Genomic DNA, 15,564 nt, shown 5'->3' on the forward strand with positions numbered 1-15,564 from the left:
ATCTGGTAATTACAGGAAGGCACCTTCATACAGAAGACTCCTTGATTCTTTGTTTTGAGCACTGGTTGAAGCAATCATGGTCTGCTTCTTTATATAATTTGATATTGACTGTTGTCTCTGAGCCATCTATAATTAATTATGTTAGTTTTTTTATGTTTGCTCACCGTATTCTAGCTTCTTGGTTTGTTTTGTTTTGATATGCTGAAATAGGCTGCTTGAGTGAGATAGCTTGATTATTTTCACCTTTGGAGCTCTGTCGTCCTGTCCCCAGATGGCTAGAGCTGTTATCAAGTATATGAGCCTAGGAGTCCATTCAATTTTCTTGTATGGATTCAGCTCAGGTGTCCAGGTAGTTGGTCATCAAGTGTGTGCTACAGGCTCTGTCCTACAGCCTTAGAAGGAAGGAGTGATTGGTGTAGGTACAAGTATTTTGTTGCAGCAGGAGGTCATGCTCTGAACAAGCAGGGGGCTGGCAACCATCCCCCTAGTGTCTGTGAGGAAAGCTTGGCCCTGTTCCCTAGGTGAGTTCTGCAGCCAGACCACGGGCATCCAATGCTTTTGGTTGTAAGGACTGGGAGGTACCCTTATCTTTGAACCCCTGTCACAGGTGACTTGGTGACATGGGTAGAGCCATCAGTCCTTAGGCCCCTGATGTGCATAGGCAAAGGGGTGTCAAACATCAAACACCCACTTCTCCACTGCACAGCCGAAACAGTTGCAGTCTGCCTGAAATAGGCCCACACAGGTCCATGCAGAGGGGAAAAGTATTCAAAGTCCATGGACCATTTATGCCTGGACAGGAGCTGCTTCTGTCCTGAGCTCCCCAGCTTAGTGGAGCTGGCAGATTATCTTTTCCTCCAGTTGTGAACTTGTTCCTTCTCCAAGGCCAGGAGAATGGCTCAGGACACACAGTGGGCCCTATCTCACACCCAGGGAAATCGACAGCCACTGGAGCCAGCTTGGGGGCTGGGGATGTTGTAAAATAAACACAAGTACTTAAGTTTTGCTGAGAGCACTGTTCTTCTCTGGTGCCAGACATGTGAGTAGGCTATGTGGTTTGCTGTCTCTCCCTGAGGAAACCGCATCTGGAATGCTACCACCAGCCCCGCTGCGGTCACTCCAGGGAATGGTGCCTGAGGGTTTCCAATGATTCAGGTCCAGCAACTCCTCTGCACTTCTGAACCATCTCTCCCTCCCCCTGCCACTCAATCTGTTTTCTAACTTTGCCTTTGATGTTCAGGGCTCCTAGCTTGTCAGAAATATAGTTGTTTCACTTGCTTTTTGGGGTCTTTGTCATAAGAGGGATCACCGGAAGCATCTGACTACTACACCATCTTGGTGGTGGGTTCATACCACCAACCTTTTGGCTAGCAGCTGAGTCCTTAACCTCTGCACCTCCAGGGCTCCTTGCTTCTGCACCTAATCTGCTCCTTTATATCTCAAAAGTGTTTGGTTTAAGACACACCCACGCTAACATGGCCTCATTGACACAACAAAGAAAAACCCTATTCCCAAGTGGAATTACATCCACAGGCATAGGGGTTGGGATTTACAACACATATTTTGGGGGACACAAATCAATCCATAACAGTGTCCTGGCTGAGCCCTGCCCAGTCTGCCCCCTCTTGGCTACCCATGATGATGAGGACAAGTGGAATCTCAGACCTATCAGAAGTCCCAGTTCCACAGAGCAAGGAGACATGACAAAGCTACTAACCAGGGCCACACTTATGGGCTGTGATTCGCCTCTCAACTCATCCTAAATGTTTCAAAGTCACAGGACGTGGGGGTGTGGGTCATCCACCCCAGGGCCTGTCCCTGGGCCATGGAAGTGGTGGTCCCTGGGCCCTGTGGGCAGTTCCCCAGTCAGTGTGAGGGCATGAGCACAGTTAGGAAGTTACCCTGCCTCTGCTTAGCATCTGACATAGCCTCCAGGGTCACTTCTGCCCCCGTCCCAGTCACAGACCCACCAACCCAACAGCCCTGTAGTCATGGCTCCAGGGATCCTCAAAAACCCATGTGTGTCTGGGTGCGAGGGGAGTGAGTCCTTCTCAGTCATCAGGCTAAGAGGACAGAGCTTTGTGCTGAACCAAAATCATCTTAATGAATCCAAAAGTTCCCTTTAGTTATCCAAAAGAGTGCCCCATCACTCACCCATACAGCACCTTAACTGACGGGAGTGAACCCGTGTCACATGGAAAAGACGATGGGGTCATGAAGCAATTTATGGCCTTTCAAAGTTTATGCCTTCTTTAACTTTTTTAAGACAAAGTCCAGGTGTCCAGATTTTGGGCTGCTGTTGAGGTCGCAGGCATGTCAGATTGCCACACCCACATTAATTTCTAGCTGTGATTTCCTGATGAATAAGTTGCGCATGTAATTCGGCTCAAATCACCAGAGCCTATCCTACCCCCACGTCTGTGATAGTTACCAAATCAAGCCAAACCCACTGCCGTCGAGCCAATTTTGACCCACAACAACCCTATAGAGTAGAACTCCCCCATAGGGTTTCCAAGGAGCAGCTGGTGGATTGGAACTGCAGACCTTTTGGCTAGCAGCTGAACTCTTAACCCCTGCACAGGGCTCCCTGTGATAGTATTCTAAATTTGATTTTGTTTCAGATTACCTAAAAGGGACAATTTTGTCTTTGGCTAAGGTGTGAGGGGGTTGTGCTTTCCCCATGCTGAGGGCGCCTGGTCACCTGGAACCACAGGGGCACCCTGACCCATGCACTCACAGGTTGGCTTGCTGGTCTTGCTGAGATCCAGGCTTCGGGTGCCCTGACCAGCAGAGGCATTGTCTACGCAGAAACAGAATGTATTTGTCAACCTGCAATGCAGGTACCATGGGGGGGCGGGGGGGCGGGGAGGGGAACCAAGCTCCCCTGCTCTGCTGTAAATGGGCTCCCTCTGCAGCATCTCCCATCTTTAGCTGCTTTTCACTCTTTTCCAATTTAAAATGCAAATAACCACAGACAAAAAATATGCAGCCCTTGTTACTGCCATTAAAAATTGATTAGAATTGAGCTGTTTAAAGAAATTGCAGTAGAATGCCAGCAGATGTGGCCAAAAGCAGCGTGTCTCAGGCCTCCATCTGGAGGGTCTGCAGTGCAGATTCCTAAACACCTGAGCCCACACAGCAGGCGTTGGAAGCCTCCAGGACATGGCCATCAGAGGGAGCAGCAGGGAGCCCCCAGCCTTGCGGACTGTGCCAAGCCAGATCAGAAAGACAGAGTGACCTCTGAGCATCCTATGTCTATTTACAACAGACGACATGACTACTCTTGTTGAAGGCTCAGCAAGTTTTTTAATGGTAAAAAGAAAAAAAAAATACTGACCTAGAAGCCCAGCATGGGCTTATACGACCATAGCACAAGCTGTTTAGCACACAGGGGCACAGTCTGCCTTCTGTTGCCCTCTCTCTTGGGGAAACACTGATGAATTCTCACAGGTCCTCTGGACTCCTGCAGCACCAGGGAGACAGGGCGACTCAGAAATAAGCTGCCATTAAGGAGTTCACGTCCAGTGGTGAGGGCTGGGGAGGCTGGGCTAGCTGAGGGGCATGGTGTCCCCTGGTCACTGGAACAGCCTCTGACAATGTGCTGGTCTATAGCCCCTCTACATGAGCCTTGTTAAGACAGGGAGCCCTAGCTATGTCAGGGAGGAGGGCTCTGGACAGCGACTTCCCTGGCTCTGCCCCAGCTGGCATCCATCCCTGCTCCCAGAGGCTTTTGCTCTCCCATCTTCTCCAGCTGTCACCTCTCCTCGGTCTCTGGGTCCATCAGTCCTGGGGCTGCAGCTGCTCACGTCTGTGAGTTCATCAAGTCAGGTGTGACCACAGTGCAAAGCTGGGTTTTCAGAAGTAGCTTCTGGTGGGGCAGCAATAGACGTGGGTCAGAGACCTACTTTGCTATAGGAATTCCCCGGACACCCTTCTGTGCAGAGGCTTCTTTTTTCCTGCTAGAGCTGCTCCCAGAGAGGGTTCCAGAATTAAACTATCTGGAACGGGCATCACCATGCCCAGAGGTTAAGTTAGGGAATCGCAGGGGGTCCTCGTACCCAGAGATTAAGTTAGGGAGCCCCGGGGGGGCCCATGCCCAGATATTAAGTTAGGGAGCCCAAGGGAGTCTGGCCCAACGGCTCCTTTCCAGCTTTCAAAGGGATCTCTTATCTGAAAAGGCCAACTTACCATGGTCAGTAAATGGATGATATTTCAGGTCTCTCCCTAAAATGTGTCCCCTCCCTTTATTTCTCATCTTTTCTCCTTACTACCTATCAGAGGAGCAACTCCAGGTACTGAGAGAGAACACCAAGGTATGGAGCTGACTTGGATAGTTCATTTCTGAAAACAAGTGATCCTGAGAGATTGTTTTCTTATTGTGCACCCCACGTACACAGGACACACCTCCAATCTGTGTGAGAGTTTTCCTAAAGTCAGCTTTGTTTCATGTGAGGCTTAGCCTCTAATGAGACATCATCTGTGGAGCCCGGACGATGCGTCCAACCCCCTTTCTGTGTCTTCCAGCCGCCTGTACCACATAATGGCCGAGATGGTTTCCACGGAGAGGGAGTATGTCAGGTCCTTAGGATATGTCATCGACAACTATTTTCCAGAAATGGAAAGGGTGGACCTGCCTCAGGACCTGCGAGGGAAGCGTGGCACCATCTTTGGGAACCTGGAGAAGCTCCATGACTTCCACCGCCAGCACTTCCTCAGGGAGCTGGAGCGTTGCCGGCACTGCCCGCTAGCCGTGGGCCTCGGCTTTCTGAAACACGTGAGTCCCCCGAGGACACCAGGGCCGGGTCCTTCTCTCCAGGTGTGGGAGACTCTCGTGGGTCAAGTGTCCATAGATTGGGTTTTTAAGTTTCAGCTGATTTGAATGGCTCCAGGACAAGTTTAGGAAATGTAGTCTTCACAGCTTCTCAATGAACATACGCCCCAGAATAGACCATACAACTGGGTGTGACAGCACTTGACAGTTTACAAATGGTGTCTAGTAACTCCTGTGTTGAGAGATGCATGGTGTGGGGAACTTCACCTACATCATCTGTTTTAATTCTCCTACAAGACCATGGGACAGAAGCTTTTGCTGCCCTTCCTCCCTAGGCCAAATGAACAAAAGCAATTCCCAATATCAGTTTGCCAGTGACCAGTTCTTAGAACCTATGCGTCATCTCCCTTGAGACCCTCTCCCTATGGTCCGTTTGCCCTCTAGATGAGTTTTGGGATCAGCTTGTTGAGTTCTGGGAATAACCTTTCAGGATTTTGACTGGAAGCACATTGAAGATATAGATTGATTGAAGGAGAGCTGCTCTCTTTGTCTCTTCTCAAATGTGAATATGGAGTAGCTCTCTATTTGAGTCTTCATGCTCACCCTTTAATAAAATGTTTAACTTACTCTGAAAAGAAAATTCAAAAAACACTCAATGAGCAGTGTCCCAGTGACTCAAGTGGCCAAAATAACTGCTTCAGACTTGAAAGAATAAACAATCATTGAACTTTTTAAATATTGTTTTAATAATTTGTAAAGTATGCAGCAATTTATAGTACATGGAATGGTTTTAAAAACGTTTATCATTTCTGCAAAGTTTTCATTTTGTCTTTAGAGCAGAAGTTAAGGAACATCTGACTTGTCAAAAACCGAGTGTCCTGAGTGATTTAGCTTACAAAAATCTTCAGTGTTCAGGAAAGTATGTTCAGGATGGGAATCCCGAAGTGGTGCGAACTGTTAACGCAGTTGGCTGCTAACCAAAAGGTTGATGGTTCAAGTCCACTCAGAGTTGCCTTGGAAGAAGGGCCTGGAGACCTACTTCCCAAAAAATCATCCACTGAAAACCCTCTGGAGCACAGTTCTGCTCTGACACACACACACGAGGTCCCTGTAAGTTGGAATTGACTCGACAGCAACGGTTATTTCTTTACATTCAGAGTAATTTCAGCTTTCCAATGGATGATTTTTAGTTTTCACTGATCCCTTCTAATCCTTTTAAAAATCATTTTTCTGTGACAATAATGTTTTAGCAACCTTCTATGAGTCCATTTCCCAAGGAGCGTGTCAACCTCAGTTTGTTATTTTTGGTATTGATATGGCTTCCCTGGTCATTTCCTGGTTCCTCTCTTACCTTACTGGTCTCTTGGCATTTTTAGGGTTTTAACTAATTAACTTTTCTCTTCTTTTTAACTTCACATTTATGACTAAAATGTTAATTATACAGTTCATTATAGTAATCTCTTCACTTTCTTTCTGTTGCTTCAAATGCTATATACCGTTCAGAATTTTTCTGCAGACTTCTACCAAGCCAACTTTGCCAAGCTGCTCCTCATTAGAAACTGAAATTTTAGTATTTCCTTTATAATGGGATTGCTTTTCAAACTCTAACCACTTCTGGAATTCTTTCATCAAATTATTTAAATGACATAGTAGAAAAACTATTTTTAGCACTTAAAAACTAAATTTCAGGACTTCACATCTGAGAGAATTGTTTGAACATAAAAAAAAAAAAAAAGTTCTCAGAGCCCATAGCAGTCCCTGGAACACAGTGTAGGCAAGAAGCCCTTATTAACCACTTCCCTGAGTAAAGCCTTTGCAGGATGAACCTAAAATTTTACTGAAAGCCCAGAAGAAAACCTGAATAAATAGAATGGCATACCATGTTCATGGACTAGAGTCTCCAGTTCCAGAAGCTAAACAGTTCCCTAAATGAATCTCTAAATTCAGTGCCATTATGATCAAACCCCACGAGATCATCACAGAACTTGAGCTGATTATAAAACTCCTTCTGGGAGGTTTAACCTCACTTAGAGAAAAGCCCTCATATGTGTTCAAGGGTCTTCCCTCAGAATGTGTCTGTCAGCCTTAAAAAGCCATTAAGGTTTGGTGAGAGCCACAGAGGACTGCACCCAGCTCAAAGCCTCAAGCGTTTCTGGCCTCACGAAGGTGGGGGTGGTGGGAGTGCGTCTATGTGTGTATCTGCATTCTGCATGTGTGTCCCTGTATCTGTGTGTGTCCAAGTGTGTGTCTGTGTGTCTCCATGTGTTTATGTGCATGTCTGTGTGTTCACGTGTCTATGTGTCCATGTGTCTGCCCATGGGTGTGTCTGCTTATGTGTGTGTCTGTCCATGTGTCTGCCCATGTGTGTCTCTGTGTGTCTGTGTCCAGGTATGTGTTCATGTGTGTCTGTGTGTTCACACATCTGTGTATGTGTCCATATGTTTATCCATGTGTATGTCTGTCCTCTCTATGTGTCATGTTTCTGTCTCCAAGTATGTGTTAGTGTGTGTGTGTGTTCACGTCTTTGTGTCCATGTGTTGTGCTTATGTTTGTGTCTGCCTGTGTGTGTGTCTATGTGTCCGTGTGTCTGTCCGAACTTGCTGAGTCAGCACGCATGGATGCCCCTGTGGTTCCTCCCCTTTTCCAGGAGGAGCAGTTCCGCATGTACGCGCTGTACAGCAAGAACAAGCCACGCTCAGATGCTCTGCTCAGCAGCCATGGCAATGCCTTCTTTAAGGTTGGCCCCACCCCCACCCCACCCTAACCGGTCCCGGTTAGGCTGGTGCTCAGCCCCCCATCTGGCCCCCCTCCCCACAGGCCAAGCAGCAAGCACTGGGAGACAAGATGGACCTGGCCTCCTACCTGCTGAAGCCAGTGCAGCGCATGAGCAAGTATGCACTGCTGCTCAAGGACCTGGTCAAGGAGGCCAGCCGAAGCTCCACCCAGGAGCAGGAGCTCAGCCAGCTGCAGGCTGCTGAGGACATGGTCTGCTTCCAGCTACGCCACGGCAACGACCTGCTGGCCATGGATGCCGTGCGTGGCTGTGACGTGAGTGCCTGCCTGTGCTGCGGAATGGCAGGGAGGGGCAGGGTGGGACACTGAGGCTCCCTGATGGCCAGGGTCAGCTATGGGATTTGCAGGACAAGAACAAAGTGACACTGCAGGGCCCTCATTAAAAGGATCATTAATTATCTTAAGATGGCAGCCACAGAGCATGGAGCCAGGCTCAGGCCTCTGAGTGCAGGGCTGGGCACTGCCAGGTCACTTGCTGCAAGGGCCCTGGGGGCAGCTGACCCCCAGCCCAGTCTCTCCATGACCTGTAAGAGTGACCAGCAGCTGCCCGGATTGCTCTTGGTGGGCATGGGGGGGTGCTCTGCGTGTGGAGGAGACTGTGGCAGACTCTGGCCAGCTGTGCCCATCTCCCTGGTCAGCCCCACAGGAAGCAGCAGGAGTGAGGTGAAGCCCAACCTGAGCCTGAGGGACTTCCCTGGGAACATGGGCTGCTCGGTCATCAATAGGGAGCTTCAGTTCAAATGTTCACAAGGACTTTAAAGTGGAAGGTCAAATAACATCGAAAAGAGGCACCTTCACTGCAACCTCCGAAAATGTGTGCAGGGGGCATGGGAATGTGGGGACCTGCCACCTGGCTAAAGCCCCGTGTCAGGGAGCGCTGTGCCCGTGGGGGACTCCAGGCCCAGCGAGCACGTGAAGTGCGCTTCTCTGCCCGGTCGATCCTGGACCCTGGCTCCTCCCGTATCCTCACCATCCTCAAGTGCCCTGGAGACAAAGGCCCATCCCCCCTGGGTAAGCGGCGGCAGTGTCCTTCCAGATGGGGGCCCCATGAGTGCCTCGTGGTGTCCAGCCTTTAGTGCTGACCCTCAGGGAGCAGCATGACCTGCGGCTGCTCTGGAATACACCACCTCCTCTCTGCCCCCCAGTCTGGCCCCAGGCAGCCTTTGTGTGGACCCCTGGGCAGTGTTGCCCAGTGTGGGAGAGTCTACCTCCCCTGCCTTCTCCTCTTTACCCCTTCACCTGGCCCCAGGTAGCCTTTGGGCCGTGTCACCAGTGTGGGAGAGTCTCCCTCCCTTGCCACCTCTTCTCTGACTCTCACCTGTCCCCAGGTAGCCTTTGTGTGGACCCCTGGCCAGTGTCACCCAATGTGGGAGAGTCTCCCTCCCCTGTCATCTCCAATCTGACCCTCACCTGGCCCCAGGTAGCCTTTGTGTGGACCCCTGAGCAGTGTCTCCCAGTGGGGATAGTCTCCCCTGTGAGGTTGTGGAAGGTCAGATGGGAGGGTTAGGGGTCTCCCTGAGTTCTTAAGTCATTGTTTTTAGTGATGCTGCAGCTTCTACTTAAAGCCATTTAAAACTTCTGATTAAAAGCTAGTATCTAGATGTGTTCACAGAAGCTATGGGAATTTGGCCTCCATGTCTCATCTTTGCATTTCAAGAGGCCCAGACACTGAGAAGGAAAATAATTCTTGTCCAGCCACAGAGCCCATGTCCCTTACACCACTGTCACTAAGGAAGCTGTCTCCCTCCAGGTGAACTTGAAGGAGCAGGGGCCTCTCAGGTGCCAGGATGAGTTTGTCGTCTACTGCGGGAGGAGAAAGTACCTGCGCAGGGTGTTCCTCTTTGAGGACCTCATCTTGTTCAGCAAAACGAAGAAGATGGACGGCGGCTACGACATCTACGTGTACAAGCAGTCCTTCAAGGTACGGCTGCTGGCACCAGGCTCCCGGTCTACCCCTGCGGTCCCTCAGATCCGGGTCTCATTTCAGACAAGCAGAGGGAAGCAGTGAGAGGAAAACCAGCGGGACAGCATCAACTGCTTGGGAAGCAGATGCTCTCTCCCAAAGGGGGGCCCTTCCTGAGCTTGGGGAGCACAAACGGGCTTTGTAGACAGGCGTGGCCCAGGTCCCATCGGGTCTCCTCACCTGCTCCCTCCCCTGACACAGACTGAGAATGAACAGTCCTGTACACAGAAGCTTGGGGGACTCTGGAGGGGACCACAAAGCCATAAAACCCTTTGTGAGCCAACGCAGCGTAATGAACATGAGGTGACAAAGGGCTTGAACCTTCTAGTCCAGCCTCTCCTTTCCCAAATGGGGAAACTGAGGCCCATGGGGGAGCTGCCTATTTGGCTTCTAGTTCTGCCCACACTGAGGCCAAGCTAAAGGCCAATCAGGCAGCACAGTCACCCCACTGTTTTGAAAGCATTTGGGGCCACTCTGGTGTTTGCTGTGATGTAGACGGCTGAGATCGGAATGACAGAGAACGTGGGCGACAGTGGCTTGAGGTTTGAGATCTGGTTCCGACGGCGGCGGCGAAGGTCTCAAGACACCTACATCCTGCAGGCAAGCTCCGCAGAGATGAAGACTGCGTGGACCAGCATCATAGGGAGGATCCTGTGGCGGCAGGCCCTGCGAAACCGAGGTAAGGGCGTGGGCACGGGCAGGGAGGGGGGAAGGAAAGGGAGGGGTGGGGATGTGCAGATGGCCATGGGGAGAGGGCGGGGCGCAAGGGGGGACACAGGGAGAGGTGGGGGATGCACAAGGGTGGGGCGGTGTATGGGGTACAACGAGGGAGTCAAAGCTGCGGGGGCACGCAAGGCAGACGCCGCCCCCGTCGACAGTGTTGACCTGCTCTGAGAGGCCAGGCCTGCCTTGGTCACACTGGGTCCATCTAGTCACAAACACATTGAAAGCACCTTGAAAACAATCACCAACCACACCTTGCCTCCCCTGGGCCCCCACACGCACAGCCTGGACACTTTGCCCACCCTCCTCGCTGGGGACATAACCTCCAGAAACTGGATTGGGGTCTGCCCTTAATCCTCCCAGTTTAAAGGTCCATCCACCCAAGACCCCACCCTCTGCTTCTCTTCCTTCCTTGCTGTCCACGCCGTCTTCCCTGCTCTTCTTACATCCTCGCAGTGGGACACCTCTGCTTGCACTTGAGAGGCAGTGAGTTTATCCACAGCGGTGGCTCCTAAAACCCCTTCAAGGTGACAACACCTTCAAAGAGGACCCTCCACACAGACCTCACCCTAAATCCAAAATCAAACCCCAGCAGCCAACCCTTCAAAAGACCAGCTGCTTACCCTCCTCATGCAGCAGATCCAGCTCCCTCCTGGAGGAATCACAAGTGTGCACGTAGGCTGTGACCTGACACACAGTGTGCACACAGGCCCTCAGCTAACACCCAGTGTGCACACATGTCCTCACCTAACACAGTGTGCACACAGATCCTCAACTAAGAGTATACACACAGGTCCTCATCTAACACAATGTGCACACAGGTCCTCACCTAACACAGTGTGCACACAGACCCTCACCTAACAATGTACACACAGGTCCTTACCTAACACAATCTGCACAGAGGTCCTCACCTAACACACAATGTGTACCCAGCTATCACCTAAAAGTGTGCACAAAGGTGCACACCTAACAGTGTCTAATTGACACAGGTCCTCACCTAACACACAGTGTCCACTCAGGTACTGACCCAACACACAGTGTGCACACAGGTCCTGACCTAACACACAGTGTGTACACAGGCCCTCACCAAACACACAGTGTGCACACAGGTCCTCATCTAACACAGTGTGCTCACAAGTCCTCACTTAACACAATGCACACACAGGCCCATACCAAACACAGTGTGCACACAGGTCCTCACCTAACACACAATGTGCACACAGTCCCTCACCCAGCAGTGTGAACACAGGTCCACACCTAACACACAGTGTCCACTCAGGTTCTCACCTAACACAGTGTGCACACAGTTCCTCACATAAAACACAGTGTGCACACAGGTCCTCAGCTAACACACAGTGTGTACACAGGTCCTCACCTAACACACAGTGTGCACACAGGTCCTCACCTAACACACAGTGTGCACACAGGCCCTCACCTAACACACAGTGTGCACACAGGTCCTCACCTAACACACAATGTCCATACCGGTCCTCACCTAACACAGTGTGCACACAGGTCCTCACCTAACACACAGTGTCCACACAGGTCCTCACTTAACAGTGTGCACACAGTTCCTCACCTAACACACTGTGTGCACACAGTTCCTCACCTAACACACTTTGTGCACACAGATCCTCACCTAACACAGTGTGCACACAGGTCCTCACCTAACACACAGTGTGTACACAGGTCCTCACCTACCACACAGTGTCCACACATGTCCTCACCTAACACACAGTGTGCACACAGGTCCTCACCTAACACACTGTGTCCACACAGGTCCTCACCTAACACACAATGTCCACACAGGTCCTCACCTAACACACAGTGTGCACACAGGCCCTCACCTAACACACAGTGCACACACAGGTCCTCACCTAACACACAATGTCCACACAGGTCCTCACCTAACACACAGTGTGCACACAGGTCCTCACCTAACACACAATGTCCACACAGGTCCTCACCTAACACACAATGTCCACACAGGTCCTCACCTAACACAGTGTGCACACAGGTCCTCACCTAACACAGTGTACACACAGGTCCTCGCCTAACACAGTGTGCGCACAGGTCCTCACCTAACACACAAGGTCCACACAGGTCCTCACCTAACACGGTGCGCACACGGGTCCTCATCTAACACAGAGTGCACGTAGGTCCTCACTTAACACCTATTCTCATACAATTTTTCCTTACAATTACTAATTTTCTGCTTTATGTTTGTTTAGTTTCGCCAAGAATTAATTCATCCTGAAACTCTCACCCTGTGCTTAGATCTCTTGTCAATATGCAAACACACCAGACTCCTGTTTTCTTTTTTTTTTCCCCCCTTGTGGACACACTCCTCCAGAGCTCTGTCCACCCACTTTACCCAGTTCCAGGCCCCATGTCCTTTTTCTTGGTTTACCCCTTGGCTTGCTTGAGAGGCCAGTGTGAAGCCACATCATGTGCATGTCCAGAACAGAGTGCCCTTGGCACCTCTGGTGCCTGCAGCTGCTTCAAGAGTTGGGCAGGGCCTCCGCTCACAGGCACCTGGTTGGACGGACTGTGTCAGGTCACAGACCATTTACAGTGGTGGCAGCTTGAAGCAAGGAGCAGCTTTGAAAACTGTTGACACATTCTTCTGTTTCAGAACTCAGAATGCGAGAAATGGTGTCCATGGGGTTAGGCAATAAGCCATTTATGGACATCAAGCCCAGTGATGCTGCCATAAGTGACCGGGCCATCGATTATACCATGAAGGGCACAGGTACAGTGTCCGCGGGGCTCTCCCTCTTCTGCTTTGCCAACCCGGACCTCAGGCCCAGGATGAGGGCCCTGTGGGCCAACCTGGTGATGTAACGGGTGGCTGTCAGCCGTGGCCCATGCCTAACAAGGCTACTGGGAAACTTGGCCAGCTCTCCAGGTCCCTTTTGATCTTGTTCTCCAATCCAGGTTGCACTCTACAGTGCTGCCAGACCCACTTGGGCTTTTGTTCACTTCCAGAGTCTTGGTCGTGCGCATCCATCGCTGTGTCCTCATTTGACCACACCACCCCCTTCAAGAGACCCCACTCCACCATCTCTGACAGCAGCACCTCCTCCTCCAGCAGCCAGTCCTCCTCAGTCCTGGGCTCTCTGAACCTGCATGTGTACTCTGGTCTCCCAGGCCTGCTGAGCCCCGCCCTCTGGCCCTGGCCCTATGATGTCAGAGCCTGCATTGAGGAAGAGGAGCTGGAGCAGGATACTGGCAGCCAGCCCTCAATGAGTGAGTGAATTCAAGCGCTGAAAGGAGGCCTGAAAGGAGGCCTGCTGCGAGTCTGGTCTGAGCGGGGGGGGGGGGCCCTGCTGCGGGTCTGGTCTGAGTTGGCGGGGTCTGCGGAAGGTCTAGTCTGAGTGGGCAGGGCCTGCTTCAGGTCAGGTCTAAGTGGGCGGGCCCTGCTGCGGGACTGGTCTGGATGGGGGCCGCGTTGGCTGGAATGGTGCACTGGTTGCACCACAGAATGGGCTAATTTATTTCACCTGATTTTATGTGTTTCCAAATGTTTTCAAGCAAATTTAAATTTTTCTTAAAAAAAAAAAAATGCACCTTCCACTGCCACTCAAAATGGAGTAACAGGAACCAGATTTACAAACCCCCCCCTCCAAAAAAATGAAAAAACAGATTTCAAGACAAGGGACATTGAGAAAGAAGGGCAGTGACCCCTGGGAGATGGGAGACCTCATGCCATTTTCTGCCTTGAGCGTTTCCAGGCCCCAGTGCAGGAAGAGGCTACTAGGTACTTTAGCTGCGTCCAGGGAGGAGAGGACTGCCTAGCAATGAGACCGGCGCTCTGACCACAACTTCCTCCGTGTCCAGCAGGAGTGAGAGGAAGACATCAAGGCTGGGGAAATGCCTGAAAGGACTAGAGAACAGTTCCTGTCACACAGGCCAGACTGCAAGAACTCGTAATTCATGGGCACTGGGTAGAGCCCTAACCTAACCCACCTGCCAAACTATAAAAGCAAGACCCAAAAGGATCAAACTGTACCCAAGTAACTTACCTGCTTCCAGAACAAAGCTCAGGAAGCTGTATGTTGTTGTTGTTTTTAGGTGCTGTCCAGTCTGTTCTGACTCATAGTCATCTATGTACAGTAGAACAAAACACTACCTGGTTCACAGCATCCTCACAATTGCTGTTATGCTTGAGCCCGTTGTTGCAGCCACCATGTCAGTCCATCTCACTGAAGATCTTCCTCTTTTTCGCTGACCCTATACTTTACCAGGCATGATGTCCTTCCCTAAGACCTGGTCCCCCCGATAACATGTCCAAAGTTTGCGAGATAGTCTCTCCATCCTTGCCTCAAGTGAGCATTGTGGCTGTACTCTTCCAAGACAGATTTTGTTCGTTCATCTGGCAGTCAATGGTATATTAAATATTCTTCACAAACACCACAATTAAAAGGCATCAGTTCTTTGCTCTTCCTTATTCATTGTCCAGCTTTCACATGCATATGAAGTGACTGAAAACACCATGGCTTGGGTCAGGAAACCCTGGTGGCGTAGTGGTTAAGTGCTACGGCTGGTAACCAAAGGGTAGGCAGTTTGAATCCACCAGGCACTCCTTGGAAACTCTATGGGACAGTTCTACTTGGTCCTATAGGGTCGCTATGAGTCAGAATCAACTCGACAGCACTGGGTTTGGTTTTTGGTTTTGGTTTTGTTTTGGGTCAGGTGCATCTTAGTCCTCAAAGCGACATCTTAGCTTTTTAATACTTTAAAAAGATCTTTTGCAACAGATTCCCCAGTGCAATGCGAGTTTTTATTTCTTGACTGCTGCTTCCATAGGCGTTGATTGTGGATCCAAGTAAAATGAAATCCTTGACAAAGTCAACCTTTTCTCCATTTATCGTAATGTTGCTTATTGGTTCAGTTATAAAGATTTTTGTTTTCTTTTTGTTGAGGCGTAATCCATTCTGAAGGCTTCGGTCTTTGATCTCCATCACTAAGTGCTTCAAGTCCTCTTCACTTTCAGTAGGTATATCTCAGGTTGTTAATGTCTTCCACCAACACTGATGCCCCATTCTTCTTCATATACCCCAGCTTCTCAGATCATTTGCTCAGCATACAGATTGAATAAGTATGGTGAAAGATACAACCCTGACACACACCTTTCCTGCCTTTAAACCACAGAGAATCCCCTTGTTCTGTTTGAATGACTGCCTCTTGGTCTAAGTACAGGTTCCTAATGAGCACAATTAACTGTTCTGGAATTCCCATTCTTCACAATGTTGTTGTTGTTAGGTGCCGTCGAGTCGGTTCCGACTCATAGCAACCCTATGCACAACACAAC

At 50.3% G+C, this 15,564-nt stretch overlaps 1 protein-coding gene across 1 annotated transcript in view; it reads left to right on the forward strand.

The window, feature by feature from the left end:
• PLEKHG4B (pleckstrin homology and RhoGEF domain containing G4B) overlaps positions 1–15,564 on the forward strand; it is a 110,360-nt gene that overhangs the window by 80,036 nt on the left and 14,760 nt on the right. The window contains 7 exon segments of the mRNA XM_049858300.1: positions 4,525–4,774; positions 7,419–7,508; positions 7,589–7,819; positions 9,315–9,485; positions 10,023–10,206; positions 12,886–13,002; positions 13,239–13,499. Of these exon segments, the coding sequence (XP_049714257.1) occupies positions 4,525–4,774; positions 7,419–7,508; positions 7,589–7,819; positions 9,315–9,485; positions 10,023–10,206; positions 12,886–13,002; positions 13,239–13,499 (1,304 nt within the window).

Source organism: Elephas maximus, chromosome 2 (genome assembly GCF_024166365.1).
Source record: "Elephas maximus indicus isolate mEleMax1 chromosome 2, mEleMax1 primary haplotype, whole genome shotgun sequence".
Lineage (NCBI taxonomy): Eukaryota > Metazoa > Chordata > Mammalia > Proboscidea > Elephantidae > Elephas > Elephas maximus.